The sequence below is a fragment of the Miniopterus schreibersii genome (assembly GCF_964146895.1).
Source record: "Miniopterus schreibersii genome assembly, chromosome: 14".
Taxonomy (NCBI): domain Eukaryota; kingdom Metazoa; phylum Chordata; class Mammalia; order Chiroptera; family Miniopteridae; genus Miniopterus; species Miniopterus schreibersii.
Genome location: NC_138114.1, coordinates 43,452,949 through 43,480,330, shown reverse-complemented (window position 1 = coordinate 43,480,330; position 27,382 = coordinate 43,452,949). Strand labels below are relative to the sequence as shown.

The window sequence follows — 27,382 nt, the reverse complement described above, 5'->3', positions numbered from 1 at the left end:
AAAGCGGGGTCCTTTGATCCTTCTGTCTCACTCGGTCACTTTAAAATGAAGGAACTCGGGCCCGAAGGTGGAGATGTGACTTGCCGGAGGGTGAAACTACTCTTCTGGGAGATGAGATTCTAGTTGTCTCTGTAATGAGCTCTCAAGCCTAGTGCTCTCCTACCCACCCACCCCCACCCCCACCGCCGTGCTGCAGGCCAGGATTTGGATACCGCCTTACTTCTGGGGACCCAAAAGTACCAAGGCTGTTGTACCCAGAAGTGAAAGAGAGATGTTGTGCTTTGTTTTGTATCTGTGTGTGTGTTTCTGATACAATTAACAGCTATCTAATTCAAACACATTGAAGGGGAAAAGGGAAATTATGAGCTTATTGAGTTAAGAAATATAGTTCGGGCATGGATAAATTCAGGGCCACTCAAAAGTGTCATCAGATTACTCTCCACTCTTCCTGTCTTCCTCTTTTCCTGTCCCTTTTCTTTGCTGCCACGTGGGAAGTCTGCCTGAGAATGAAGCCAGCTCCTAGGAAAGCAGGAGTGGCCACAGGAAGTCCCAGCTTCTATTTAGTCAGCGTGGCAATCCCATCCAAAAGGCAGTGTCACAGGAGCCCCAAGTTGACAATCCCCACTGGCCCGACTTAGGTGAAGTAGGCGTCTCTTAGCTCACCCCATGGTCAGAGGGACAGAGTGTGTCAACTCTGAGGTGTTAGACCCTCCCTGGATCAGGGATGTAGGGGCCCCTCTAAATCAAATGGACTGAGATTTAAAAAAAAAAAAAAAAAAGACCTGGTTCATTAAAGAGAAATGTGTGCAAGAGAGAAGGAACACCAGGCAGGCCAAAGCAACTGACGTCCTTTGTGATAAAGTGTACAGAAATTTTAAATTAATCAGAGCAAACCCAAATGACAGAAATGAGCCCCCGCTCTTATTTGAAGGCTCTGAATCCCGGATGGAACTTGAGAAGGGCCGACCTTATCCCCTCTCTTAATGCCCCGGCCCCTTTCTTATAAGATACAACATAGGACCCCCAGCAGGGGATGGCACCCTGGCCAGATGGACCCTGAAGACTGTGAGGACAAAGCCCCAGAAAGGGCTCCTGCCTCCCCTCAGCTTCCTCTAACAGCTTTCCTGAGGGAGAGGGATGCTGGCTTAGACTGAGCTATCTTTTCTGTGAAATAAATTGAAAATCCCTCGCAGTGAGAGGTACTTGACCTTGTTATCAAGTAACGTGGGCCGGGTTAATCAAGTGACCTCTGTCTGGGAGGGCTCCACCAGTCTTTATTTCAGATTTCCTATGAGTGAGGAGACACTTGCTTGCCCTTTGCTGGCCTCATCGGGGACAGCGCATCCTGCTACCCTGAGGCCAGCTGCTCAGACGTAGAGCAGTCCCCCCACTCCCCCCACTGTACTTCCCTCTCTCCAAATCATCGGAGGTAAGCAGATTGGTATCTGGCTTCCCTGGAGGGAGGAAAGACCATCCTGCTGTATCAAGGTTGTTTGTGATGCTCTGCCAGGGAGATAGGGAGCCTACAGGTCACCTTGCAAAATCCGTAAAGGGAATGAAAACACTTAAAAGGAACAAGAAGACTGTGAGAAAAAAAATGTCAGCCACCAACAATGTATTCCCTCCTCGGTTGTTTGTGTCCCTGTATACACTTGGCGACAGATGCAGAGTCTAAAATCCAGGGAAAGGAAAGGTGCCTCTGAAAACGGAACAGTGTGTTGGCAGCATCTTAAGGAAGTAAACATTTTTTCTGAAATATAATGCATAATCTCAGACTATTTTTTATATGCCCACACAGCCTACCCTGACTAGATTTGTTAACCTGGGAAGTTGAACCATAGAAATACTCTGAAGTTCACAAGGAAGGTCATTAAAGCAAGAAACTATATCTAAAAACAGTGTTGGACCAAAAGCGAGATGGCAAAAGGAGACGGAGCTTAGAGCTGGTGATGGGGAATACAAGAGGAGGAAGTGTATGGCCAATTTATTTCTTCATTCTATCACCCAGGAAGCTTTCTAGGCATTTTCATCAAACTGATTCTTTGGGGCTCAGAAAGAATGGAATTAGGTGAGTTGGTGTTAACTAGAATTAGTCTCTGGCTCCATTGCTTTCCCCACAGATTGTATGCTTTGGGGAAATTCCCTCTGTTGAATCCAAAAGGAGGGTTCTTCAACAGCTATTTGAAGGGACCTTAATGATGTAACAGTAGCAGGATGGATGGACTAGGTCAGCTCCAAGGTCATTCCAGGCAAGGCTCTCTTTAAACGTGGCACCAGAAAGCTATTTGTATTCAGTAAGGTTTGCATTCCTTCTACCAAGTTCAGACATAAGCACTAGTATTTTAGCCCAGTGTAGCTTTTCCATTGATCAATCTTCAAAGCCCCTTTTGAATCTATAGTTGTACACTACACCACGTCTTTGCGTTAGGTTTTATAAATTTATCAACTGCTTGGTTGCCCTTGTCCTCTTTTTTCATGTTTCCATGTTTGACACTACCATTCTAAATAACCTGAGCATGTGTTTTTCCCCATTTGTTTTATTAAAAATTGTTTAGATGTTGAATGTGATCTTTGCGCAGCAACCGTCACCACTGTTGGCTACGTATTTCCAGCTTACTGCCTGCCGGGTACACAGTAGGGTTTTACCCATAATTCTCTTCAGTGGGCAGACCCATGTGACTGATTCTGGCCAATGACTTGGGAGCAGAAGTGATATCTGTCACTTCCAAGTTGCAGTATATTAAAACTTTCTTTTCCCGAAAACGAATTAGATTACATGACTGAAATGATAACTTAAGGAAAGATGAGAAGTAAAAAAGTAAGAAAAAAACAACCCAAAGTCGTCTTTCACAAACACTGGAGAGAGAAGGGTTTAAGATTTCAAGTTTCCTTATTTCTTGTTTTCCACTTTGCATACAGGCCCCAGGCCTCTTTGTTATTAAAAGAGGCCTTCGCCAGACTCCTGACCTGAGATGCTCACCTGGATAGTCACCATTGCAAGTTTTATAATTTGTATGACAAGTTTCCATGGTTTCCTGCCTCGAGCCCAGAATTTCTCACAGGGATTCATGAAAAAAAACTTTAGCTTTCGCCTCATCTGGTCTTCTAGCAGAAGCTCCTCAGAGGGAGATGTGTTCTGGTTAAACGTGGAGCCATTTCCCTCCTGCTGAAAGCTGCAGCTATTTATAGCCACCTCGGGATTTGTCATCTCTAGAGGGAAAGAAAAAACAAAACTGTTTCCATTCTGTAAGTAAAGACACAAGTTTGTATTCTTTGCCATTGCAGGATAGTTGAAGGAGTGTCAACAGAAGATCTGGTTTCAAATAAGCACCATTGTTCTAAACTGTGCCCTTCTCATTTAGGCTGTCACCACACTTCTGTAGACTCCAGTTTATTCTACTCCTTTCATAGCCGAGGACTCCCCCAAACGTTACATCTTACATGTTAACTGGTGAACAGACTGTGGCGATTCTGAGATAGGGTTAGGAGTTGCCTGTCCCCGTAGCTCACACTGTTCAGCCGACTCGGGACCGTGTTACCAGTGGTGAGCTTTGCAGATGCGTAAGAGATGGCAGCGTGATCGGAGAAAGGCGTTTGTTACACCTTCTGAACCTGCTTAGCCCAGCCTCTTTCCAAATACCTTTCGCTCTCTTTCTTCGTCAGCTGGTTAAAGGAAATGCCCTGGGATTAGGAGTCGATGTTGCAGTCTAGTCTCAGCTCCTCAAACATTAACTGGGGAAACTGAGGTATATCCTTTAAGTTACATGTTCCTTTCCAAGGACATACCAGCACTAACACCTGAAACATTCTGAGTTAGAACTAACAACAAGAAACATGCAACTTTACCAATATGAAGTGTTCCGTGCATAGATAATATGTTTAAAACTTGTATATAACTGTTGACCTGATGGAAACCATATAGGATGAACACTCCTGCAAAAGGCATGGAAAACATTTAAAAATATTGTCAAAATCTGTCAACAATTTCACACTCATTCATTTGAGTAGAGAAGTACATGGTTCTAATTGAGATTATTCTGGTATGCAATGTAAATTTTATTTAGTTTTATCTCTATGCATAATTTCTTTCCCACAGACGATGTGTTCTTGATTACATGTCCTTTGATACAAGTTAAATACATGAAGCATACTTTCTGCTGTTGGATGCTTTTTTCATAGCCTGCTTAGTTTTGTAAATGACACAGATAAAGCCAGTGAAGCAATGCTATAAATGAAATCAAACAAAAAATCTAGGAAGTTAATTGTATTTCACAAGGGACTCTCCTGGTGATTAAAATTAGAAGGATGTTGTGCTGATGAACTCTGAACAACCAGAAAATGGTTTCGTTATTTATATGTCTGACTTCAGGGAAAAAAATATTCTCAGGGATCGGAAACATGTGTCACTTCAACTAGTCGGAAAAGAACAATCGCCCTGGCTGGTTTGGCTCAGTGGCTAGAGACCCTTCTGCCTGCAGACCGAAGGGTCTCGGGTTCGATTTTTGGTCAAGGGCATGTACCACCCAACCCAGGTCAGGGTGGAAGCGGAAGGCAACCAAAGTCTTTCTCTAGCAAATATATATTCCCTTTTGTCCACGTGATGGACTCCTGGACTCCGCAACACAGAGCAATTCCTTAATTACTTCTGACATTGAGTTAAACATTATTTCTATAAATGTAAGTGTGTATGTGTACACATCTACATAATGTGTAGATCAGCATATATATTTTATACATACAGGATTATACATATTTCACATATATTTACACATTTCTACATGAGTGTATGTGCATATTTCATAACCAAAACTTTCCTGATTGACCTCCACTAACAGCGCAGGGTCAGAGTCCTATAAAGACCTTACCCTTGAGCGAATAGAATGAACTAGAACGGGAACTGGCGTGTTGCAACAACGTAGGGAACACAGAGGAAGAGCATCCTGCAGCCCTCGTTAGAAACCCCTTTTTCTGTAACCCTGGAGGATAGTGAAAGATTCCCAGTGCCCAGGGAAAAGAATGGCCTAATATACAGAATAAAGTTGGTTTTGATAGAACTGTATTACGATCTTGTTTTTCTGCATGGTTCGCCAAATGAAAACGTTAGAGAGGCTGAGCTTGCACCGGATCCCAGGTGCTCAGCCACAGGTCACTGACAGTCATCCCGAGTGCCTGCTGCTCAGCGAAGAAGTTCATCCACAGGGCAGTTCGGCCTGTTACCATGCAGGGGCTTCTGGAAGAGACTCTCTGCTTCCACGCAAAGCCATCTGACCCTGCTTAGCTGATAAAAGGATCAAAGGTGCCATCTCTGCAACTCAATGGACAAAATGAAACTCAACAAATATAAAAGGAAAACAACAAATAAGAATTTAGCAGAATCATGGTCAGGAAGCATCTAATTAGACTTAAAAGTGACATAAATAAATACTAAATTATTAGATTAGAATATTAAAAATCAGGCAAGGAGCCCAGATAAAAATAATAGTGAGGCCTGGCCCATGTGGCTCAGTTGGCTAGAGCATCGTGCCATGCACTGAAGGGCAGTGGGTTCCATTCCTGGTCAGGGCACATACCCGGGTTGCGGGTTCAATCCCTGGTCAGGGAGGCAACCAATACATACCGGAGGCAACCAATCAATGTTTCTTTCTTACATCAATGTTTCTCTCTCTCTTCCTCTCTCTCCCCCCTCCTTTCTCTCTAAAATAAATGAAAGCATATCCTCGGGTGAGGATTTTTTAAAAAATAATAATAATAGGAGTGTAAGGATAGCTTTTCAGAATTTGCTCAAAAAGATAAGCTAAACTGAGCAAATTGAGCTGGGTTTTCTACTTTAAACAGGTGAACAGAGTTGTACCTTGACTTTAAAACCTTACATTATACTCTTACAGCCCAAACAAGGCTCTTTGCCTCCTGTTGGGGTTAAATATTCTGTGGTCCAGGATTCCCTGCACCTGTCTGGTACATGTGTCAACCCGAGTAGAGCAGTGAGTCAGCTGATGTCCATACACATGAAACAAGGGCCAGCCAATTCATTACTTAAGTTGTGGTTGCACTTTATTTGGACTTTATAATTTGTTATTTTAGAAGAGGTATATTTGCCATCCAGTAAATATTCATAGAGTATCTATTCTGTGAAAGCCACGGGGCATGGGCTGGGGAAGGGGTGGGAGACGTAGGAGGAATAAGGTGGAGTCTGTCAGGAACTAAGATAAATTAATATGAGTCTCACCACAGTGTATAAATTGTATGTACCTACTTCTTTCAAGTTCTGTGTATAACAAATTTAAAAAATTGGAGGTGGCTTTTTTTAAGCTAACAGGATAATTTTTAATTGTAAAATGTATTTGATGGACTAATAGCTTCTCCTATTTTGTAGCATTAAAGATGTAAAGTCAGATCATGCTTAAACATTATTTCTGCCTATTCTGGAATAAAAACTCAACATCATATTAAAACTCATTTGGATAATTCACAAGCACACTATTGGGAATGCCTCGGTAAATACATGTTTCTCAGCACATCTGTGTTTAGTTGGTATGACAATGTTGGTGGCACTCACTGTGACACGTCTCCTTTCAGATATCAGAACTACTGATCCACAAGCTCAACCAAAACTCGGTGCACTTTGAGCTGAAACCTGGGATCCAAGTCCTCGTGCATGCAGCCCACCTAACAGCAGGTCAGTTTTCATGTCCCTGGTTCTCGCTGGTGGCTCTAGCAGAGGGGATCCCAACCTATTCATTTAGCAAAACAAGACTAGATGGTGCCTCTCATCAGAAATAGAGCATCATTCTTTGGAGGTGTCCTTGCTCGGCATTTTTGCCTTAATGGTGACCCATAAGGCAGCAAATTGAGATGACTTTTCTTAGACCCTGGCAAAAACCATCAGTGACTCTCCTAAATCCGTACTCCTCAAATGATTGTAAGCTGCGTCCAAACAGAAATCTTGAAAATGAAATCACGTCTACAAATAACTTTTTCTGATCTTTCTGTAAATAATTATTTTATTCAGATCGTTCATATTACAAATAATTTCCTCTCTTTAGTTTTTGAATAAAGTAGTGCAGTGGAAATAGCTGGGACTCAGGAGCTGTACGGAGCCATAGCCAGGAACTGACCCCCGAGTTGGTCATGATCTTACAAATTAATGAATGTCATTGAGTGTCTGTCTCTTCACTTGTAAAAGGTAGGAGGGAGAAGTCCTCTCCCTAAGGCTATCTAGAAGTCTCAATGATAATTCAGGTAGTTCCGAGTATATAGAAATAGATATCATTGTGCTATATTAATAATGAAATCAATAATATTTATCAAGTACTTATTTTTGCAGAGTACTGTGCTGGCGCTGCATAGAACATAAAGGGCAGTGGGAAAGGATCTTTGTCCTAAAAATACATATGATTTGGTTGTAGTGGGGCAAAGTTTAATGTAGCAGTCATGGTGGTGCTCTGGGTGGGGAAATGAGCAATGGTGGGCATCTCAGTGAGCAAATTACATAAATTTCGTACTTTTTTTTTCCTGCCTCACATACCTCTCTTCCATCAGTTATTTCATGTTCCTGGTTTTTATTTACCTGATTGTGATGTGTTCCAAAGGTCCGATCATTTTGTTGAATTCGAAATCTTATTTCAAATGTTTCTTAAGGATGCCTTCCTGTAATGACATTTGGTGTAGGGCTGGGATCGTGAGTATTTAACTGAAACTGGCTTGGCCAGTGGCTTGTCCAGGGAAACAGACACAGCAAAGCCATCCATGAATCCACGTGGTAAAGAAAACCCACTCCCCATAGCCATGGAGGGTTTATTGTTACTGGTTTAAGGTCCAGATGGCAAGGAATAATGCAGAAGTTCTGGAAAATTTCTCTGATTAATGCTCATAGTTCATTCCACAGCAGGGAGTTTGGAGAGGACTCAGATCTCTGGGAAGGACTGGCAAAAGGGAGGGATGTTGCCCGGCCGGGCGTGGCTCAGCGGTTGAGTGTCAACCTAGGATCCAGGCAATCGGGGTTCGATTCCCGGTCAGGGCACATGCCCGGGTTGCGGGCTCGATCCCCGGTCAGGGGCATGCAGGAGGCAGCAAATAAATGACTCTCTCATCATTGATGTTTCTCTCTCTCTCCCTCTCCCTTCCTCTCTCTGAAATCAATAAAGATATATTTAAAAAAACAACAAACGGTCATTTTCAAAAAAAAAAAGGGGGGAGGAGGGATGTTATTGGGAGCTCAGGTAAGCACCCTGAGATCTGAATGAGAGCCCCCCACAGTCTAGATATGTATGATGTGAGGTTGCCAAAGAATGAGACAGCAGAAGCAAAAATTCAGTTCCAGGTGAAAGCCCCGTCTTAAATGGGGCCAGCTTGGATAGAGTGAGAAAATTCTTTGACTTCCAACCATTGTGGCTGTTCAAGGCTCTTCCCTGTTAGATTTGATGGTAGAGCCCTTTGACGTTGTAATTATAAACCCGACCAACTGGCATTATTGAGCCTCCTGTTATGACTGGCTCGGGACCGGAGTGGATGCAGACTCATATGTGAGCCATCAGCTCTGGTTTGAAGAGTAAAGGGAGAGAAGTCAAGGGCCGGCCTCGTAACTGAGTCTTGGAAACTCCTGTTATACTGAATTTAGCCACGTTTGCTATAATTGTGTTAGAAATGGTGGTACCCACAGGTGCAGAGTCACTCAGCCACACTTTTACATACAGAAGACAATGTTTGTGTTAAGGCTGGTACTTCAGTGATCGTGGTAAGGCAGTAAAATATATGCGAGCCCAGTTGCCTGTTGGAGATTGTTCCTCAGTTAGCTGTAACTATGATTTTTTAAAAACTATTTGAACAGGGTGGTAGACTATATCTACTAAGACAGTGGAGGGAATTCTTTCACACGTAGGAAGATCGGCATGTTGGGTGGGGGAATCAGTGCATGGAGACACTTGCCACAGTTTCTTTTATTAACTGAAAATTAACACATTCCTATTAATGGGTAGGAAGAAACCTGGGGAAAAGAAAACACAAAGAAGAAGAGTATTGGATGCAGATCTTTCACTTCAACTGCCTTTCCCTTCCTCTCTTCCCCCTGCAGACAGGAGAAAATACAAATTTTTAAAAGGAAAAAGGACCACTGTTTGCAACATTTCATGTCTCATAAGCAGGATTGCTAATACCTTCCCGGGGACCATTATAGCACACTCCTGCATTCCATTAATTGCTCAGCAGATGTTCAGCAGCCTTCCTTTAAAAATGTTTGAGCCAGAATATGTTGCTGGCGAGAGAGGCAATGCATAATTTGGTTTGTCTCCAAGGAAAAAGAACTGTCTCCTTTCAGGAATTTACTAGCCTTATTTTGTGTTTCCAATTCAGCTCCCTGTTAGCTTTTATGGGAACACAAGGTAAGCGTTTCCAGATCCCGGGGTGTCATTGGAGACTGGATTTCGCTCGTTTCCCACCCCTACTCTCGAAGTGTGTTGGGGGATTCATTAACTTTGGTATCCAAGCTGAACTAAACTTTGTTCCAGCAGTCCTTGCTTTGTTCTGAGCCATTCCCGCGCTTCTCGGTTTCTGTGCAATTTCTCTGGAGACCCTAACCGCTCCCGACAGCTGTGTCTGAAATTCTCTCTGCAGAAGGGAGAGATGCGAGGGCAGGGAGAGTGGGAAGCTGCTGTACGCGGGCCGGGGAGGGCCGAGGCCAGGGTGGCTCTCTCTCTGGCTTTTAGAACCGGGTGGCAGCTGGGATCGGTGTGTAGCAGACGGAGGCTAAGGTGCTGCAAAACAGCCCGGGGAGTTGGGAGAGGGCGTGACCCCGTCAGGCTAAGCACTGCGCTGGCCGCGCTGCCCTGCCTGAAGCGTGCCTTGGCTCGCGCTGGTCCCGCCTGGAGCATTGCTTCCTCCGTTTTCACGTCGCCGTCGCCTAAGTCTATTTGTATTTTAAGGCTCAACTCAGTGCCAACATGTGCATGGTGTCTTTCCAGAGACCTTTACCTGGATGCCATCTATCCCTTGTCTGAGCTCACATGGATTTTTTAAATCTGTATCATCACCCTCATCATCATCGTCACTCTTACTTACCTCCTTAAGGATACAGGTCAGCATATCTTAATATTGTCTCCACCATGGTACCCAGCAGAGAACTGGCACATATCAGGTGCTCAATAAATACTGTTTTTAGAAATAATTAGGTGTGTAATCAATTTATAAGCTGTAGAGATACATTCAAAATCCCGTTACCCCAGTTACCTGCGGATTCGGTTTCTTTAATGATGAATCTGTTCCGTGACGTGCTGCTTCTTACCAAATACCGGGCGAGTGGAGCCTTGCGTTCATTTATCCAATAAGCATCCGGAGAAAACCCATCTCTGTGTTTTTCTTATGTCCCGTATCCCATCAATATACATTCTCATCATTTATGTACCCACTGCGGGGAACGGGTAGCTGGAAGGAAACTGAGAGTCGTGCGTTCGGGACCCAGAGATCCCGGAGACAATGGGAGTGGGGCTGGCGTGAGGGCTGTTCCCGAAAGAGACTAAAGCAGGTCTACCTTCCTGGCCCTTCTTTTACTGCTCTGGTCACTGGCAGGAGTGTTTCCACGTCAGAGAGCAGCCTGGCTTCATGACGGAGCTCAGGGTCACACACCTTAGGTTGCACTGTCCTCACTTTATCTAACACACTGGGCCTTCTTCAGGTCGTTGGTGACGTCTCCCGGAGTTCTCTCATCCATGCTCTTGCCCTGGCTCTCTGTTGTTTATTTATTTATCTGTATTATTTTTGTACTTATTTCTAGCCTTCTTTTTTAAGAGCTATGAGATCATCTTCGGGAGATTTTTGTTTTATCGCATCACATTTTTACCAGCGAGACTCCTGGGAAGACTGAATCTGAGGCAGAACATTTCATCTCTGTAGGTGCTTGTAGCCCCCAAATGCCAATAGCTGCCTCATTGCCCCTCATGACTTGGAATTCACTCAAGGACAAGGCCCATTTTGGATTTATCACCTTGTTCCTGTCATGGCCCTGTGCCTCATTTTGTCATTGTTCCTTTAGAGCTGTGGTTCACCCAGGGACATGAGATGCACCAGGCCCCTCGCTCGCTCCACACTGGCTAGGCCTGAGGCACAGATACTGATTGCATGACTCTTTATTAATTCTCAATGAAGAAGATGGGAAAGATTCCACAGGAAAGTCTCAGGAAGGACGAGACTTGCCCTGGCCGGGTGTCTCAGTGGGGGCGTCATTCTCTACACCAACAGGTCGCAGGTTCCATCCCCAGTTGAGGCATATATGGGAGGCAACCAATCAATGTTTCTCTCTCACGTCAGTGTTTCTCCCCCCGTTCATTTCTCTCTAAAAATCAATAAAAAGATATCTTTGAGGATTTAAAAAAAAAAAAATGAGCCCTAATGTCAAATAAGAAGAACTCACCGAAAGTCTGAAAAGAAAGCTTTGCCGTGGAAGAGCTGTGTGGAGCAGGGACACAGCAAGGTGACATCGCATGGCTTACGTGCCCAGTGAGGCATACTGGACGTGGTTTGGCGCACGTACGTGTGTCCCCACAAATATTTCTCTTTGGTGTATTTACTGCATGAAGGTGAAATCCTGAGCAGAGGAAAGAGAAAGGGGTAGAATTGAGGGAAACCAATATGCCCGTATTGTGAGCTTTGTTGTCCATCCCCCATGTCTGCTGGTGAGAAAACTTTCCTCAGAGCAGGTCTGAGACCGTGAAATATGATAAACAAGGGAACGGGAAGAAGGGGCAGATGAAAGGATTTAAAAAAAAAAAATAGATTTGGACAACAGTCAATAATCCTTTCTCTTTTTAATAAACTATTTACACATTTTACAAGAAGTTTTCAACCCAAGTAGCAAGAGATGGTAATTTATTTGATAGAGATGAAGACAAGCTAGGAGTACGAGCCTCTGTTTTGGTTGCCAAAGAAGATAAATTTCATGGTTCATGTTTAGTTTGATGTCATAAAATACATATAAGTGAAAAACCCTATGAGGAATTTGGAAATAAGGGGCTTGAAACGCATGTGAGAAGACCAGGACCAGACTACACTAACAGCTTATAATTTCCTACCTTTCAGAAGATTGACACATGAGGGGAACCTGCTTATAGGTGATAAATTAAATCCCTAATTACTGGTCACATCTTTCAGGCTACATCAACTCTGTATTTTTGTTTCTATGAGGTCCCATGGTCATCAGTAAATTCAGTTGTTATTCTTGGGGGTAAGGCTAGGAGTAGAGGGGAATGACCTTAAAACCTTGTTGAGCCCAGTCCAGTGTGTCTGACTGGTTAGAGCATCGGCCTGTGTACTGAAGGGTTGTGGGTTCGATTCCAGGTCAAGGGCACTTACCTGGGTTGTAAATTCAATCCCAGTCAGGGTACCTGCGGGAAGCAACCAACAATGTGTCTCTCTCACTTCAATGTTCCTCCCTCCCTCCCTCCCTCCCTCCCTCCCTCCCTCCCTCCCACTCTCTCTAAATATCCTCGAGGTGAAGATTAGCACAAAACAAAACAAAACACCTTGTTAATTCTTCTGTGGTAGAATAGATGAGATTCTTCATGAGAACAGAAGTTAAAGAATGAGCTAGCATTTTATTTGAGAACACAAAACCTGAGTGATTCATACTAAATTACAAACAACAGCATTTCCAGGATCATTTGCATTTCACAGGATTTATTTATTGGGCAACTAATCTGAAACTTGGGGAGTGGGACTTCTATATAGAGGGACTGGAAGAGGTGGAGCCCACTGGTTCCCTCAAAACATGCGGGATAAGTGAACCCGCTTGTGGTTAGGAATCTCTCTATAACCCCGTGTAGACTTCTACCCCTGCTATAAAGAAGCTGTTCTTGAGCCTGCCTCCACATTGCTGTTACCTAGGAAGCTTCACAGAGGCAGAGATTTTCAGGCCTCACTGCACACTCCCTGAATCACAATCCCAGGGAGTGATAGCTGGAAATCTACAATTTTAACAAGTTCCCCAAATGCTGCCCCGCAGCCCAGTCTCAGCAACCTCTCTCACAGAGCATTCCAGGGACAGAAATTCATCTGCATAACAAGGAAAGGGACACATCTATCTCCAGCAATAAACCTGATTTATAACTCAGGGCATCCAGTAAAACAGAGGCAGGCTTTAAAAAAAAGGGGCGGGGGGCTGCGATATTAAGTGTAGGAAGAAATTCGTCATAAACATTAAAATCTAATTTCTCGGCATATCTGGAGCCAACATAATTGGCAGCCTGGGCAGATGACAGTGGGAGTAAGGGGGAAAAAATGAAGCATGTCTCCGAATCTGGGACACACCACATCGATAATCTAGATGAATGGCAAAGGCCAGCCAAGCGCTGTGGCCATGGAGCTGTTGAAAAATGGTTCAAGTTGCCCTAGAATCTTAGTGGCAGATGCACTTGGAGAGCCATGAGTTGTATGCACGTTAAACAAATGATGTTATCTTGATGCTGTGAATGTGCTGGTATTAGCAGAAAATGATCCCTCTGCATCTCCCTATATTTCTGCATGTCTTAGACAATGAGGGTGTTCATCAACCCTTAGGTTTCCAACGGGGTCACTGCTTTTCTGGAGTTTCTGAGACATATGATTTTAAAAAGTGAAAGGTTAATATTTCACTTTTAAGTTCATATTTAAAAGTTAATTTCCCAAAGGAACAGCCTCAAATCCCAAGATGAATTAAAAAAAAAAAAATTATACATGGTAACTGCTCCCACCCTCTCCTGTCTGTGTAGCAGTTGTGTTGTGTAAGCTCTAATGTTCCAGGAAAACTGTCCTTTGTCAAGGGTATGTGTGGGTTTTTAATAAAACTGTTATCTTGTGTTATTTTGGCCTTTGTCATTGCTGCTGACTGGTTTAATTTCTTTTTCAGGTGTAATAAAAAGATGTTATCACAGAGATATTAGAGAATTAATATTTCCAGGCTTCAGTGGCTATCACTGGATATGTTATGAGTAAATGTGGGAGGGGAAGTCAGGATTTCAACCTAGGTCAGAATGCATCATGAATCCTGCCTGAGAGTTTCACACTGAGAAAGACCCTTTTCACTTGAAGGCAGGATTAAGGTTGCTCAAGAAGTTTTAGAAAATGCAATATAATCTAAGCCACATTGTTATAGATGCAGATGCCTGATTGTGGGGTTGTATAGCTCTGAACTGTAAAGTGAAATAAATTGTTGCAATAACATTTTCCATTTAGGGACGCAATTAGTATCAGTGAAATTCTTCCACAGCCAATAAATTGATCTGTGTCTTTAGTCTCTGGTTTTCTTGTTATCTACACAGTTATCATTTACAAGTCTTTGGGAGTAAAGTCATACTGATCGTATTTTTCCCAAAATAAATATTGGTTTTCCTCTATAAATAATTAGTCTGTTTCACAGACACGTGGACCCAGTGGCTTTTGCCAGTTATTGAGCTATTATGGTGTTATGATAAGTAATAACAGGTGTCAGGATAACGAAACATATCCCTATCCCCAATATGATTAAATGAGTGTGATATTTTCATTAATGTGCCGGAGACCAGCAACAAGGTTGCTCTTTAGCTTCTAACAGAGTCTGTCCTCACCATTTTCTGGTTCTCTGGGCCCATAAAAGGGCCTGAAATGACCACAGGGTAACTGGCCTGAATTGGCCAGGCCTGATGATGGATCTAGAAAGTGTCCTGGGGTCAAAGTGAACATTTATGGTTCTTGCACTTATACCCTGCCACCCTATCAGTGGACATAAGTCCTCAACAAGAATTGGATAATGTAGAGCCCAAAGCTGAGAATTGCTATTTGGATGTTTAACCAGTTAAAAGAGAAGAGTTTTGAGGAGAAAAGATATAAGTAAGCTACTGCTGCGTAACAAATCACCTAGACATTTACTGGCTTAACAATAAGCATTTATTATTGCTTATGAGACTACAGATCATCTGGGTGGTTCTAGTTTGGTCTATGTTGGTTGTGTGCCTACAGTCAGCCCAAAGGATTGTTGGGTAAGGAGCTCTACCGATCTTGGCTGGGCTGTCCCATACGTTGGGGGTCAGTTGGTTGTAGGCTATTCTAGAATGGCCTCAGTTGGGATAATTAAGCTCTCCTCCACATGCTCTCTCATCCTTCAGCAAGCTTCCACTGGGCTTGCTCTCACACATGGCAATGATGGGATTCTGAGAGAGAGAGAGAAACAGGGAGAGGGAGCAAGAGGGAAGGAACAAAAGTGCACAAGGCCTGGAAGGTCACAATCGGAACACCATTGCTTCCATGTCATTCCATTGCCAAATAACGTTACAGTGTTAGTTCTGATTCAAGGGGTGAGTAAACGAATGTCACCTCTTGGTGGGAAAAGCTTCAAACTTACATTGTATAAGGCTTGGAGACCGATAGGGGTAGATAATTGACTCAGCAATGCAGGGAACCCATAGCCAGATTGACCCACTGTTGGCATTAAAGATGTGTGTTTTTCTGTTTTGTTTTGTTTATTTTGTTTTGTTTTTGAGACTCAGAGAATATGAAGTTCAGGCACATTCTAAAGATCAGGACTGGCTGTTTTATGAGTAGCAGCAGGTGGGGCCTTCCCTGCAGTACTTTCAAACTAGCATGCATAACTATCACCTGCGGAGCTTGTTACACATTCTGGGACCTGCTCTCAAAAACTGATATATGTTTTCTCAAGTGAAGCCTCGAAAACTGCATTTTCACAAGCTCTCCAGGTGATTCTGATTCAGGTAGTCTGTAAACCCCACTTTGAGAAATACTTTATTTAGGAAGTAGGATTCTTCCTTGACTTTCAACCCTAGAAAACCAAAGGCATCCTTCTTTTCCCGTCTGTCAGTTGTGGTGATAAGCTTGGGCTTTGTGGTACCCATGGTTGTCATTAGTTGGCCAAGTCACCTCAAATTCCGGTGACTGAACATTCCTGGAGACTCATGCAAAGTTTAAAATTAGTAGCATTGCTTCACGAGTCAGTAGAGCTTCCCTGGGAATTCCCACTCAGTCTGGCCTCTGAGATCATGGCTTCAACTCAGTAGGGCATAGCCACCCTTAAGACTCTCCTGACTGGGTTTGAATTTGAATTAGAGAGACCTGTTGGACAAGCGAGGATGCTCTGTGCATGTAAACCTTCCTGCACTCCAGATAAACTTTCTCTGTGCCATGTTTATACCACCTTAATTTCTGAAAAAGAGATTTTAGCCCGGCCGGGCGTGGCTCAGCGGTTGAGCGTCGACCTGGGATCCAGGCCATCAGGGTTCGATTCCCGGTCAGGGCACATGCCCGAGTTGTGGGCTTGATCAATGACTCTCTCATCATTGATATTCCTGTCTCTCTCCCTCTCCTTTCCTCTCTCTGAAATCAATAAAGATATATTTTAAAAAAAGAAAAAAAAAAAAGAGATTTCAGACCATGTGGATTTAATGATATTCAAGGCATGTAACTAAAAGCCTGGCTTGGGTCTGTTTGGAGGAAAGAAAGAAAAAAAGAAAATCAAGCAATGGTGAACTTGCTTTTGTAACTGTTTGATAGCACAAACTTCCAGGTTAGGAATAGAGTAAGAATTCAAAGTGTCAGTGTCATAGTGCAGATAGAAGCTCTCCAAGAAAGTCCCTTTGATGGAATGAGAGTGAATGCAGACAGCAGCTGGCATCTTCTATACAGCTGTGCCAGGTGATGCCACCACGGTGTTGACTTTAAAATTTGGAAATAAACCAAACAAAGAGCCAAGCTGCTGCAGAGGGGAAAATGGTGCTTAGGGTGAGGCATTCCCCAAAGTGTGTTGTGTGGGACGCAGGTCTGTGGTCTAATGAGTTTGTGAAATTCTATGACAAAGTTAAATTAGTTTCTTTCCTATAAGATTGCTGTGAACTTTTAATATAATATGCTGATGAGCACCGTGGATCTCCAAGATGGGGAACACCCACCTAACACTTCTGAAAATTATTTCACCATGGAACTCTTTGGTCATCTTTCAGGGCTGTTTTATTTTTCTCTATAAAATGTACTTTCAGATATATGATAGCAATAATATGACAATATTAAAAACATCTGGCATGTACCAGACACTGTGCTAGGGCTTTAAAATTATCTTACTTTATTCTCACAACTTTCTAAAATAAACATGTTTTATCTCCATTATTCAGATGAGCAAACTGAGGTGCAGTTTAAGACACGTAGCCCATAAGTGGCTGAGTCAGAATCTGATTCTAAAGTAATGTCAATCCATTACTTCACCCTAAACGTGCAGTTTTGACCTTGCTCTCACACACGCAATCTGTGACCGTTTATTTAGCACTCGGTATTTATCAGTCACCTTTCCCAAGAAGACCGTTGCTGTTACTGTAAGCATGGCTGTTATAATCAGCCTAGGTGCTCGCACACAGAAGGTGAGACTCATGCGTTCCTGAGCTCCTCGCGGGGTTTTAGAGCCGCGAGTGCCAGCACCCAGGCCGAGACCCGTCCTGTCCTTGCCTTCCCCTGTGCGTGAGTAATGGCACATAAACCGCTCAGCACTTTCCCTCGGCTTCCACCTTGTTTATGCTGCACTTGGAGAGGGATTAAGTTATGCTAATTCCACACAACAAGCTAAGGCCCATTCATCACAGGTTTCCATTCCTCAGCAGAACACACAAACGCACCTAAGTGTCGGGCAAACAAGACATGCAGCCGCCGCTGTGCGGAGCAGTAACGGCCCGTCTGCGGGCGCAGATCAGCAGGCAGGGGCCCCGCGGAACAGGGAGGGCGGCGGTGCCGGGCCTCTGCCTGCAGCTGCCCGCCTGCCTCTGGGAGCAGCAGCGGTGCAGAGGCGGGATGGCGAGCGGATCGCACACGGTTTCGAACCCGGGACACAGAAGCTCGCTTTCCCAGAATAGCGTGCTGATTGCCAAACAGTGTTAATGCCGCTTGGTTAGGGCTGAGGATTTGAGTGGGAATGATTTAGAAGTGGAAGGTTTAAGCTAGTGATGGGGAGAGAGAGGAGAGAGGGAAGAGAAAAGAAATAGAGAGTGTGTGTGTGTGTGTGTGTGCTTTCTGTCTTAGAGAGAGCCTGGCCAAAGCAATTTCCGCTCTTCAGTTTTCCTTTTATTTCAAATGCCTACCCTTTCAGGCGGCTTAAGATCCTTCCTGGTTGCACCACAACACTGATACCCTGTCTATTCTAAAAGAGCCTTCAGCTGGGAATTAGAAGTTTAATAAATAAAACTAAGCTGCCTCTAACCACCCTACCATCTTTGGCTCCTCTCTGGGCCTCCATTTGTTCTAGTTAAATTAAGAGTTTACATTAGAAGATGCTTTTAAAATATCTTCCTATTATTATTTCCTTAAGTGTGGTGATGACACCGTGGTATTGTGACAATGTTGAGAGAGCAAGGGACTTTATCTTTGTAAGTTACAGATGAATGTATATGAATATCTTTCTGTTATTGTTTTCTTAATTGTGATAATGGCATTGTGATAAAATAGAGGGAGCAAGAGACCTTATCTTTTAGAGTTGCAGATGAATCGATAAGCTAGCTGAGATTTGCTTAGAAGTAACCCAGTGGTTGGGGGAAATGGATGGGGGTAGAAATAAAATAATAATACTGTCTGTGGATTGATGGTTGTGGAAACCGGGTGGTGGGTACATCAAACTTCATTTCTTTATGCACACGTACCAGGCATATATACACATATGTACACATATGTATGTATATCTGTCATCCACATTTAAAAGTGCATGATGTATTATTTTAAAACTTAATATTTTAACTTGTGTCACTTACTAATTTGCTTCTTATATGATACTTTTTCCCTTAATCCTCATGCTCAGAAATATTGTTTAAAATTTCTGATATCCTTCACTGAAATGAACCCAGGATTGAGTATATAGAAAGTGTATGTTCATGTGTAGGTATGTGCATGTGTATGTGCATGTGTGTGCATGCATGTGTGCATGTGTGTGTGTGGTATATGACTTGGGTTCAGGTCTTAGTCCTTCCATGTACTAGTTCTGAACCCTCTGGAACAACAGTAGCCCATGGGAATCTCACTGTTCTTACCTGCTCAATGGAAACCGTAGGACCTGCCTTCCGTCTGAGTCAGTGGCGACAGCATCTAAGACAAATGGAAGTGTTCTCTCCCCTGATGCCTTCCTACCAGTTTTCTGCAGTATTTCCGGGCTCCTTGCTGATGGCACTGTGCCAGCCTAAGTACCTGAAAGAGGCCTCTGTTGTCTGATTTCAGGCGAAAAGCACAGTGCCTTGGACGTCCCGCATTCTCCACACACAGATTTGCACACTCACACTTCGCAGCTAAAGCCTTACTTACCTGACTTACAGAGGAGACAGAGTCACAGGGGCCTTCACTTCAGTGCTTCCTAAACGCGGACTCTACTAAAACAACTAAGCCTGTTTTCTGGGAAAGAGGGCTTGAATTTATTTCTACCAAAATGATTTGGTCTATGGAATATGCTTCTCAGTACATGGTGCTTACTGAGTGGCTGGGCTGTTATCCCACAATAACCAGACAGACTGGAAGCAGCCTTGAGCCTTGTCTGAGACCATCAGTATCGCCGTCACCTATTCCTGAACGCTTGTATCTGGTGGCCAGAATGTTGCACTTTCGGCTCTCAACGGAGAAAAGCCCCAGAAGATGGTGCTTAAAGGTCACCCACATTTCTGAGTATCAGGCTTTGCTTCAGTTGGTGGAAGTTAAAAGGTCAGCATTCGGGCTTCTAAGGGGTACATGTTGCTTGTCTTTTATGCTTGAGCTGTGCTATTTTTGCAAAATGTCAGTTTTCAGGAGGGCGAACATTAATTGCAGACAAAGTTTTAAAGTACACAGGTTTGATCCCGCGATGGAATAGGCTTAAGGGTGGAGAGAGCTGTTCCCTCGAGCCGCATTCTAAGGGCCAGCCCAGGGAGGGAGAGTCTTTGGTGGATGCAAAGGCATCTGTTTAATCCAAGAGATGAACTCGGCTCACCTAGGAGGCAGGTTCTTCCTGGCAGGAGCTGTCAGGGCTTCAGGAGGTTGTAGAAACAACACGTGATTGCAAACACCGCCCCCCGCCCCCGTCCTTGTGAAATATTCACTAGGCCATCAGTTTTCTGTGTGTAAAAAACAGTCGCATGCTCTGTTACTACTTTTCAGTTCTTTTTTCACATGACAACAGCTGGGATAGGAGTGAGAGAAAATGACAATCCATGAATATATTCCTTTGGTGGTTTTTCTGGTTATCTGCATTGCTTAGTAGGAAAAGCTTGCATTTAGAGTATAGGAAAATTGACTAATCATATGTTATAAATATTAATTAGTAATAGCAGCAGCAGCAATAAAAGCTAATATTTCTAGAAGACTTAATATGTGCCTAGCACTGTTACCAGTGCTTTACATGCATAAACTCATCCGATCCTGACAAAAAAACTCACGATGAGATATGCACTGGTGTTCTCATCTCAGCCTATAAGGTACATTAAGCTGAAGTAACTTGCCCAAGGTCGCACATTTTGCACATGGTGGAGCCGGCCTTGAATCTAAGTAATCTGGCTTCACTGCACTTCTCGGGCAGGCCAGCTGGAACATTCTGGCAGCTGGGACAGGCTGACACATCCACATGTCAGCTGTGTGACATACATCTTGTGTGTAGGTCCCACACGGTCTTCTGGGACTGACCGTGCCTCTAGGGGTACACTGTGAGCCCCCCACGAGGTGCCGCCTACCCACGTCCCTGCTCCTGACCATGCCTTGCTCTCTCCCCCAGCCCCACTGATCGACCTCACTCCGACCCACAGCGGCTCGGCCATGCTGATGCTGCTGTCCGTGGTGTTCGTGGGGCTGGCCGTGTTCGTCATCTACAAGTTTAAAAGGTACGTGTCCCTCGGTCCATGTCTCCCACCCTCCCCCTTCCTCCGGGACAGGTTCCGAAGCGTGTGTCGCAGTGATGTGCGCCTCCCGCGCATAGCAGTGATGGTTTCTGTTAATGTTTTAGGAAGATCCCGGGGATTAATGTTTATGCCCAGATGCAAAATGAGAAAGAACGAGAGATGGTCAGTCGAGTCAGTCCCACTGAAAGCAGGCCCCATATGTCTCAGACTGAACTGAGGAGGCCTGGCCAGCTGATAGATGAGAAGGTGGAATCCCAGCTCATAGGTAAATGATTCCCAGTAGCTGTCAGCTCTCCAGCTGCAGTAGTCAATGGCTGACTCTCTCTCTAACCCCTTTCTGGCTTGAAGTAACCACTGTTCTCGCTCTAACATCCCCGAGAGAAACAGCTAAGATGCCTCTTCTCCTGCTGCTTTCCCTTGGAGCGAGGAAGAAAAGCCTTCTCGCTCCTGTCTAGTTGCTTTTTCTTCTCTCATGAGTTCATTCCTCCTTTTGCAAAAACCCTTGCTAAAATGTGGGCTGTAAGTATTCTTGGGGAAAGAGCAAAGGATTTGCTCTGAAGATATTTGGGAAAGACAGGCCTCAGAGGCTGGATCTGGTGGTCTGGAGGCCGGGCAGGGTTTGAGGGACGTGGTATGCAACGACCAGAACAAGATATGGCAGCATCCCCTTGAGCCAGCTTTAGGGAGGGCACACTGCCCCTGGAAGAGTGACGTAAGGAGGCTAGCAGAGGAGTGGCAGCCCGGTGACCCTGGGATTTTTTTTTTAAGCCATCAGTAATCTAAAAATTGTCCCCCAGAAAACATAGAACCTGAACATTTTCATTTATTTATTTTATTTATTTTAATTTTTTATATGTTTTTGTTGATTTCAGAGAGAGGAAGGGAGAGGGGGAGAGAGAGATAGAAACATCAATGATGAGAGTCATTGATCAGCTGCCTCCTGCACGCCCCCTACTGGGGATCGAGCCCGCAACCTGGGCCTGTGCCCTGACCGGGAATCGAACCGTGATCTCCTGGTTCATAGGTCCATGCTCAACCTCTGAGCCACGCCGGCCGGGCAAACCTGAGAATTTTAAGTACAAGAGGCATCGGGTTTGTAGAACTACCCAGGAGTGACTTTCCTGAGAGACACCCCTGGGGGTTAGACTGTTACAGAGCCGACTGGCATCTTTCCTCACCCTTTCTACCTGTCCCCTACCAGAAGGGTTACAACAGACTCCGTCCCGTATCAACAGAGCTTACTCTGCCTGCGACGTGAGCATGCAAATCCGACAGCTAGGAACAGAGAGTGTCAGTGTGACTGCGAGGTCGTATTATTTATCGCAGAGAAAATTTCCCAGGAAGTTAGAGGAATGCACGAGGCCACCATTGTGATCCATTTCTCTTCTTGTTTCCTCCTGTCTGTCGGCAACAGGAGTTGAAGCCGTAACTGTTCCCACCTAGACCCTGCCTTGCTGACTGCGATGGATAAATTACTATGTAACCATTCATGCTTCACTCTAATGTGATAATGCCCAGCCACCTAGAAGGCCCCGATAAGATTGTCACTTGGGCAAAAAATGAGTACCTAAACGAAAACATAGCCCTGTCTCTAAACGGATAGCGGCAAGTCCCGTGGCTGTATTAAGGGGAAATTTAAATGCAGTGACTGGCTGGTGTCAGAGTTAATAATAACCACTGCAGCCACACTGGATGTCCAGTTTTCACAGTGCGCTCTCTTTGATTTGGGGAGACAGGGCGACAAATGCGTAATTGCTTTGGGTTAAAAAGAAAAAGGCTTTTTCTGTCTTCACGTCCAGAGAGGCGTCCACCCTGTGTATTCGCTGCTAACACTGCTCAGTGCGTTGCTGCGGGTCATTTGTTTTTTACCCCACCTCCACCGGGTATGAAGTACAGCCGCTGTTGACCATATCAAAGTAGCCCTCCCTCCTTCGCCAGGACATTGCAAAGTCTCTGAGACCTTTCTCTTTCCAATGTCATTAAATGAGTAAGTGTTACACGTTTTCTCTTAGGAGAGTAGCTTTACCCTCCCCTCCCTCCCCTTCTACTCAACCTGGTGACTCATCTCTCCGATTGCAAAGAGCAAGACACGCCACTCCACCTTCAACGCCAAAGCGGGGATCTGCTGGGGCACAGTTTGCAATTTAAGGAAAACCCCCAGAGGCTGCAGGCAACCAGCTGATCAGGAAAGAATTTCGCTCTTGTCAAGCGCATCACCCTTCATGACCACTAACTTTGTGTTTTCTCTCTTTCCTCTGTTGTTCTGTTTCCTATTTTGCCAGGAAGTATTTCCATAGTTGCTGAGAATCAAAGCACAAAAGAAATCCCTACCTATGTAAATGTTTGAATGGAGGACGCCAGTAAAAAAAACAAACAATAAAATAAAAACAATCAAAATCCAAACAAAACAAACAAACACTCACTGCATCAGGACTTTCTAATTCTCCAGACACAGACAACAAGGGTTTTAGCTTTAAGCTGTGCATGTGGACGGGACCTTGGGGACACGCTTGGAGGGGCAGTGTACAGGTGCTCTCTTTTCATGGAAAAACACTCCCCTCCCCCTTTCTTCTTTTCTCTCTTTTTCTGATCGGTCGTGTTTGTAGAAAATTCCTAACATATACAGGCCAAGGAGATCTGCATGTATTTTTGGAACTCCTCTTGGCTCTAGATCTAACAGCGGTTTTAGCTCTTTCGGCTGGCGGGTGGGTTAGCCACCGCAGCCCCTTTCACAAGACATGCGCAGGAGTTCGAAACCCTGAGCTGTTTCTCTGCTCCATCTTCCTGACTGCCATGTCCACTTCCAGGTTGGCTCCGGGGGCCAGCAGTGGCCACAAGGCTGCTTTCTGCATTCTGTGGGACCACGGTGGGCGGGGGGAGACAGGAGCTGAAGTCGCCCATATGCAGGCAGAGTAGGGGAGGAAGGCAAGCAGCGGCAAGCACTTCAGAAGTGGGCCTGTGTTTCCTGTTCCCCCTCCCGGTCATGACTGCTTCCCCTGCAGCGGTCTCTCCCCCCCCCAATTTATATGGAAAATGGAATCTGTTACCCTTGACCTGCCTTCGCATTCGTTTGCTATATCCATGTGTGGCCATGATCTGTTGAAGTCTTTGTATCTTTTCCTTCCAACCCCCAAGTTGCCCTTCGCCTGCTCCTGCCTTTCCTTCCCGAACACATCGCTAGATTCTGGACATTAACCCTGGCATTCCCTAAATACCGGCCTAGCCTCTGCCCCCCCGACCTCCACCACCTGCAGGTTTCTCGTCTCTGTTTTACACGCTCCCAAGCATGCCAGCTTCCCTACTCGCTGACCAACCGCATCCCGCCCTGCGTTCAGCACCTCGCCCCCCCTGTCTCCTCCTCAGAGCCCGCCTCTTCCAAACCCCCTGTCCTCTCCCACCTGGAAACATATCGTGTGTGTGAAAGAGCTGGCACGGATGCAGAGCAGTTCAGATCTGGCCGCGTACATTGTAAAGAAAGCAGCCAGAGGAATGGGGGTAGCCTCACACCTTCACAAAAACCTCGCGCAGGCAGATTTTAGAAGGTTCTCGTGAGAAATGTCTCAAACATGTTACTGTATGGCAGGGCAGTTTCTTTCTTTGATGGTTGCTGTGCTCAGTATTTCCTCTCTCACAGTAGAGTAAAAATATTTGTAAAATAAAACCAGTTTAACCAGAAGAGGCAGCAGGGTAATAGGTTTGATGTTCAAGAGTGTCAAAATCTGAAAATATACAGAGGCCTTGTCTTACATTGGGGTGAGATTTTGATTGTATAGGCTGATCCCAGACCTTTCACTTGTGTGGCTTCTGGTCTCTGAATATCACAGTATCAGCAAAGGCAAAATTAATAGCATAAAGGGGAGGAGCGAGCTCACTAACTAAAGTGGATTGGCTCAAAGCATGAAGAAACTCCAGTTTCCCCAGGGCAGTCAGTAAAGAAGCCCAGAGACAGAAGGAAGCGAAAGTATGTCCAGCAGAAGCCCTGAGAGTATTCTGGAAAGGGCAAAGCCTGCTCTAAAATACAGGAGAAAGCAGTTTTGAGAAACCACTCAGAGCACAGCCTCCTTCTCGGTCACGCCCCCCAGCCAACAACAGGGTGTAACAAGGCCCTGGAGACATAACAGGCCCTGGGTGTCTTAAAGATGCCGAGGACCCCTGCCCTTAGGTAACCCAGGCAGAGGAAGACTAGCAGAGCTGACGTTAGAAGTTACTCAAGCAGAAGTTTGTTACAGTTGAAGACACCTGGTATGAATCTGGGAAATGGATTATGCCTGAGGCGGCCATCTATTTGTAGAACTCAATTGATCCCTGACCTGCCAGGCTTCCTATCCCATAGGAAACATCCTCATTGATCCCCTTCAGTTGGAGCCTCCCAAATTTAATCTGGAAGACAAAGTGTTTGGGAACCAAAAGAGGCTCCGTCGAAACAGCGCAGGGAGTCCTCAGAGTTGCAGTTCAGGTCATTTTAATTGGAAAATTATGAAAAAGGGAGTAACACTCAAATCGAGCACAGTGCCTTGCCTAGAGTTAAAGACAATGATTCGTTGAAGGAATAAATGAATGACGACATGAGAAGACACAAGGGAGACTGGGCTTGTGAGTCCTAACTAAAAATAGAGGTGGACACAACATGCCCGGCATTCTGGAAAGTGGCCAGAGATGCCAGTGTCTCCCGGGTCCTCATGTGCCTCTCCCCCCAGCTTCCTCCCACCTGTAGGAGATGCACGAGGCAGGGCACTGCTCAGTGGGGACCCCATTGCTCTGATGGTCTAGCTCCATGTTTCTCAAAGTGTTGATACTGGACCAGCAGTATCCGCATCACCTTGGACTTGTCAGAAATGCCAGTTTTGAGTCCCCACCCCATGTCTACTGAATCAGAAACTCCAGGGGTGGAGTGACTGTGATGTACACTGAAGTTTGAGAACCACTGTACTAGGCCATTCCAGCTCAGTCCCAAAGAGGAGTTAGGAATAGCAGCCTACAGATGGGAGGGACCCAAGTGCCTACCTACTCACAGAAGCAGGTGCAAACATAAGGCAGAGTTTGGTGGGCTTGAGGCCAGAAGGGTGGGTGGGGAGGGAGAGATGTAGAGGGTGAGATTCAGGGCAAGATAAAAATCCGACCTGGCAGTGTTTTCCCAAAATCCCAGAAGGCAAACTGTGCACGCTCTGCCCTGCACTGCCCAACCCACGTTCTCTCCTTTGCCTTATCCCTAGTTGGGTTCACTGTCCAAAATGCAGAGGTTTGCTTCGCTTTTTTTCCTGAAGTTTCAAACAGCAACTTTGAGAGCAATGGGGTGCTTGGCAGCTGTTCTGTGTTTTCCAGGATTCCAACTGAGCATTGAAATCCCTCATTTGCCAACTTATTTTTATAGGAAGCCAATTTAAAAAAAAAAATAAAGTTTTCTTATAGGATCGGAACTACTTCTAATTTTCAAATGACTTTTTTGATGTATTTTTTGTTAAATACTATGTAGTGTAATGTATAATTGCTCTTGTTTATTGCTTTTACAATCATATTTATTAAACAGATAATGTCTCTAAAGTCTTGGCTTCAAAGTGTTTATTTTACCCCAAACCTTAGCATTCAGTGTTGATTCAGAAGCAGTGTATCTGTAGGATTTCGTCAAGGCTCATTGTATGAGAGCTAGAGTAAACACCACAGGCTCGAAGGGTGAGTTTTTGTTTTTATTTTTTGCTAACAAAGTAGAATGCATTCTACTACCTGAATTCTACCTACATTTCAGTTGACTATAAAATGTCTGTTGCTTTATTCTACTTAAAAATCACTCCAAATTGTTACTTTGAAATAGGAAACATGCTCAATATTTTTAGCTCAAAATTAGAACTGTTATGGAACAAACCCATTCAAAGCTGTTTGTAATCTTGAAGTTACTGAAGGACCAAACCTTCATGAAACAAACTTGGGGAGTGATCGAGGCTCCAATGGTAGCCTCAAATTGCCTTTGAACCTGGAATGATGAGAGTGGAGTTCTCCTTCTGGCTGTGCCAGCTGCGTGACCTTGAGCAAAGCACTTCAACGTACAAAAAACCTTAGTGTCCTCGTGCATCTGATTTGAAGGCACCTCCCAGCTTCAGTGTTCTGAGTGGGCCAGTCATTCCCACGAGTCCCAAATAGCTGATTTAAACTTGGTGGAAAATGAAGAGGCCGACTGGATCCAGATCATTTTGGCCTTGTGGTTTACCTGCGACATCTCTTCTTAGGCATCATTTTGCCCATATATTTGAAATATGTGTGCAGGCAGAGTACCCTCCTTAGCCTTCCAAAGACCCTGGAGGCTCAGCATGCGGGAGAATTCCTGTTGTCTTCAGGTGGCCTTTAACCTTTCCTTTCCCACAGGCAAGTCTGCCTCTGAACCTCCCTTCTTTTCCAGGCCAGGGCCTATGCTGGTCTTCCCCATCTGGAGCAGTTTGTCTCCTGTGTCACTGAAGGTCCAGGCAATCAAGCAGAATCCTTGCTAGAGATTTCAAACAGAGGGGACTTCATACAGGGAATTCCTTGCTTGAGTAACTGAAGAGCCAAGATGCTGA

General features: G+C 44.7%; 1 protein-coding gene across 5 annotated transcripts in view; it reads left to right on the top strand.

Moving 5' to 3' along the window:
* The window catches only part of SORCS1 (sortilin related VPS10 domain containing receptor 1), a gene marked incomplete at its 5' end in the record, with an annotated part of 395,914 nt that extends 369,548 nt beyond the window's left edge, over positions 1-26,366 (top strand). The window contains 4 exons of one of the 5 annotated variants that reach the window (XM_081158779.1): positions 6,577-6,676; positions 20,711-20,816; positions 20,939-21,099; positions 26,072-26,245. In XM_081158779.1, the coding sequence (XP_081014905.1) occupies positions 6,577-6,676; positions 20,711-20,816; positions 20,939-21,099; positions 26,072-26,175 (471 nt within the window). In that variant the 3' untranslated portion in view covers positions 26,176-26,245. Of the gene's footprint in view, positions 1-6,576; positions 6,677-20,710; positions 20,817-20,938; positions 21,100-22,248; positions 22,364-22,846 lie in introns of those variants that run through there. The other 4 variants (XM_081158780.1, XM_081158776.1, XM_081158777.1 and 1 more) reach the window with 4 other exon arrangements.
* Positions 26,367-27,382: the final 1,016 nt, after the last annotated feature.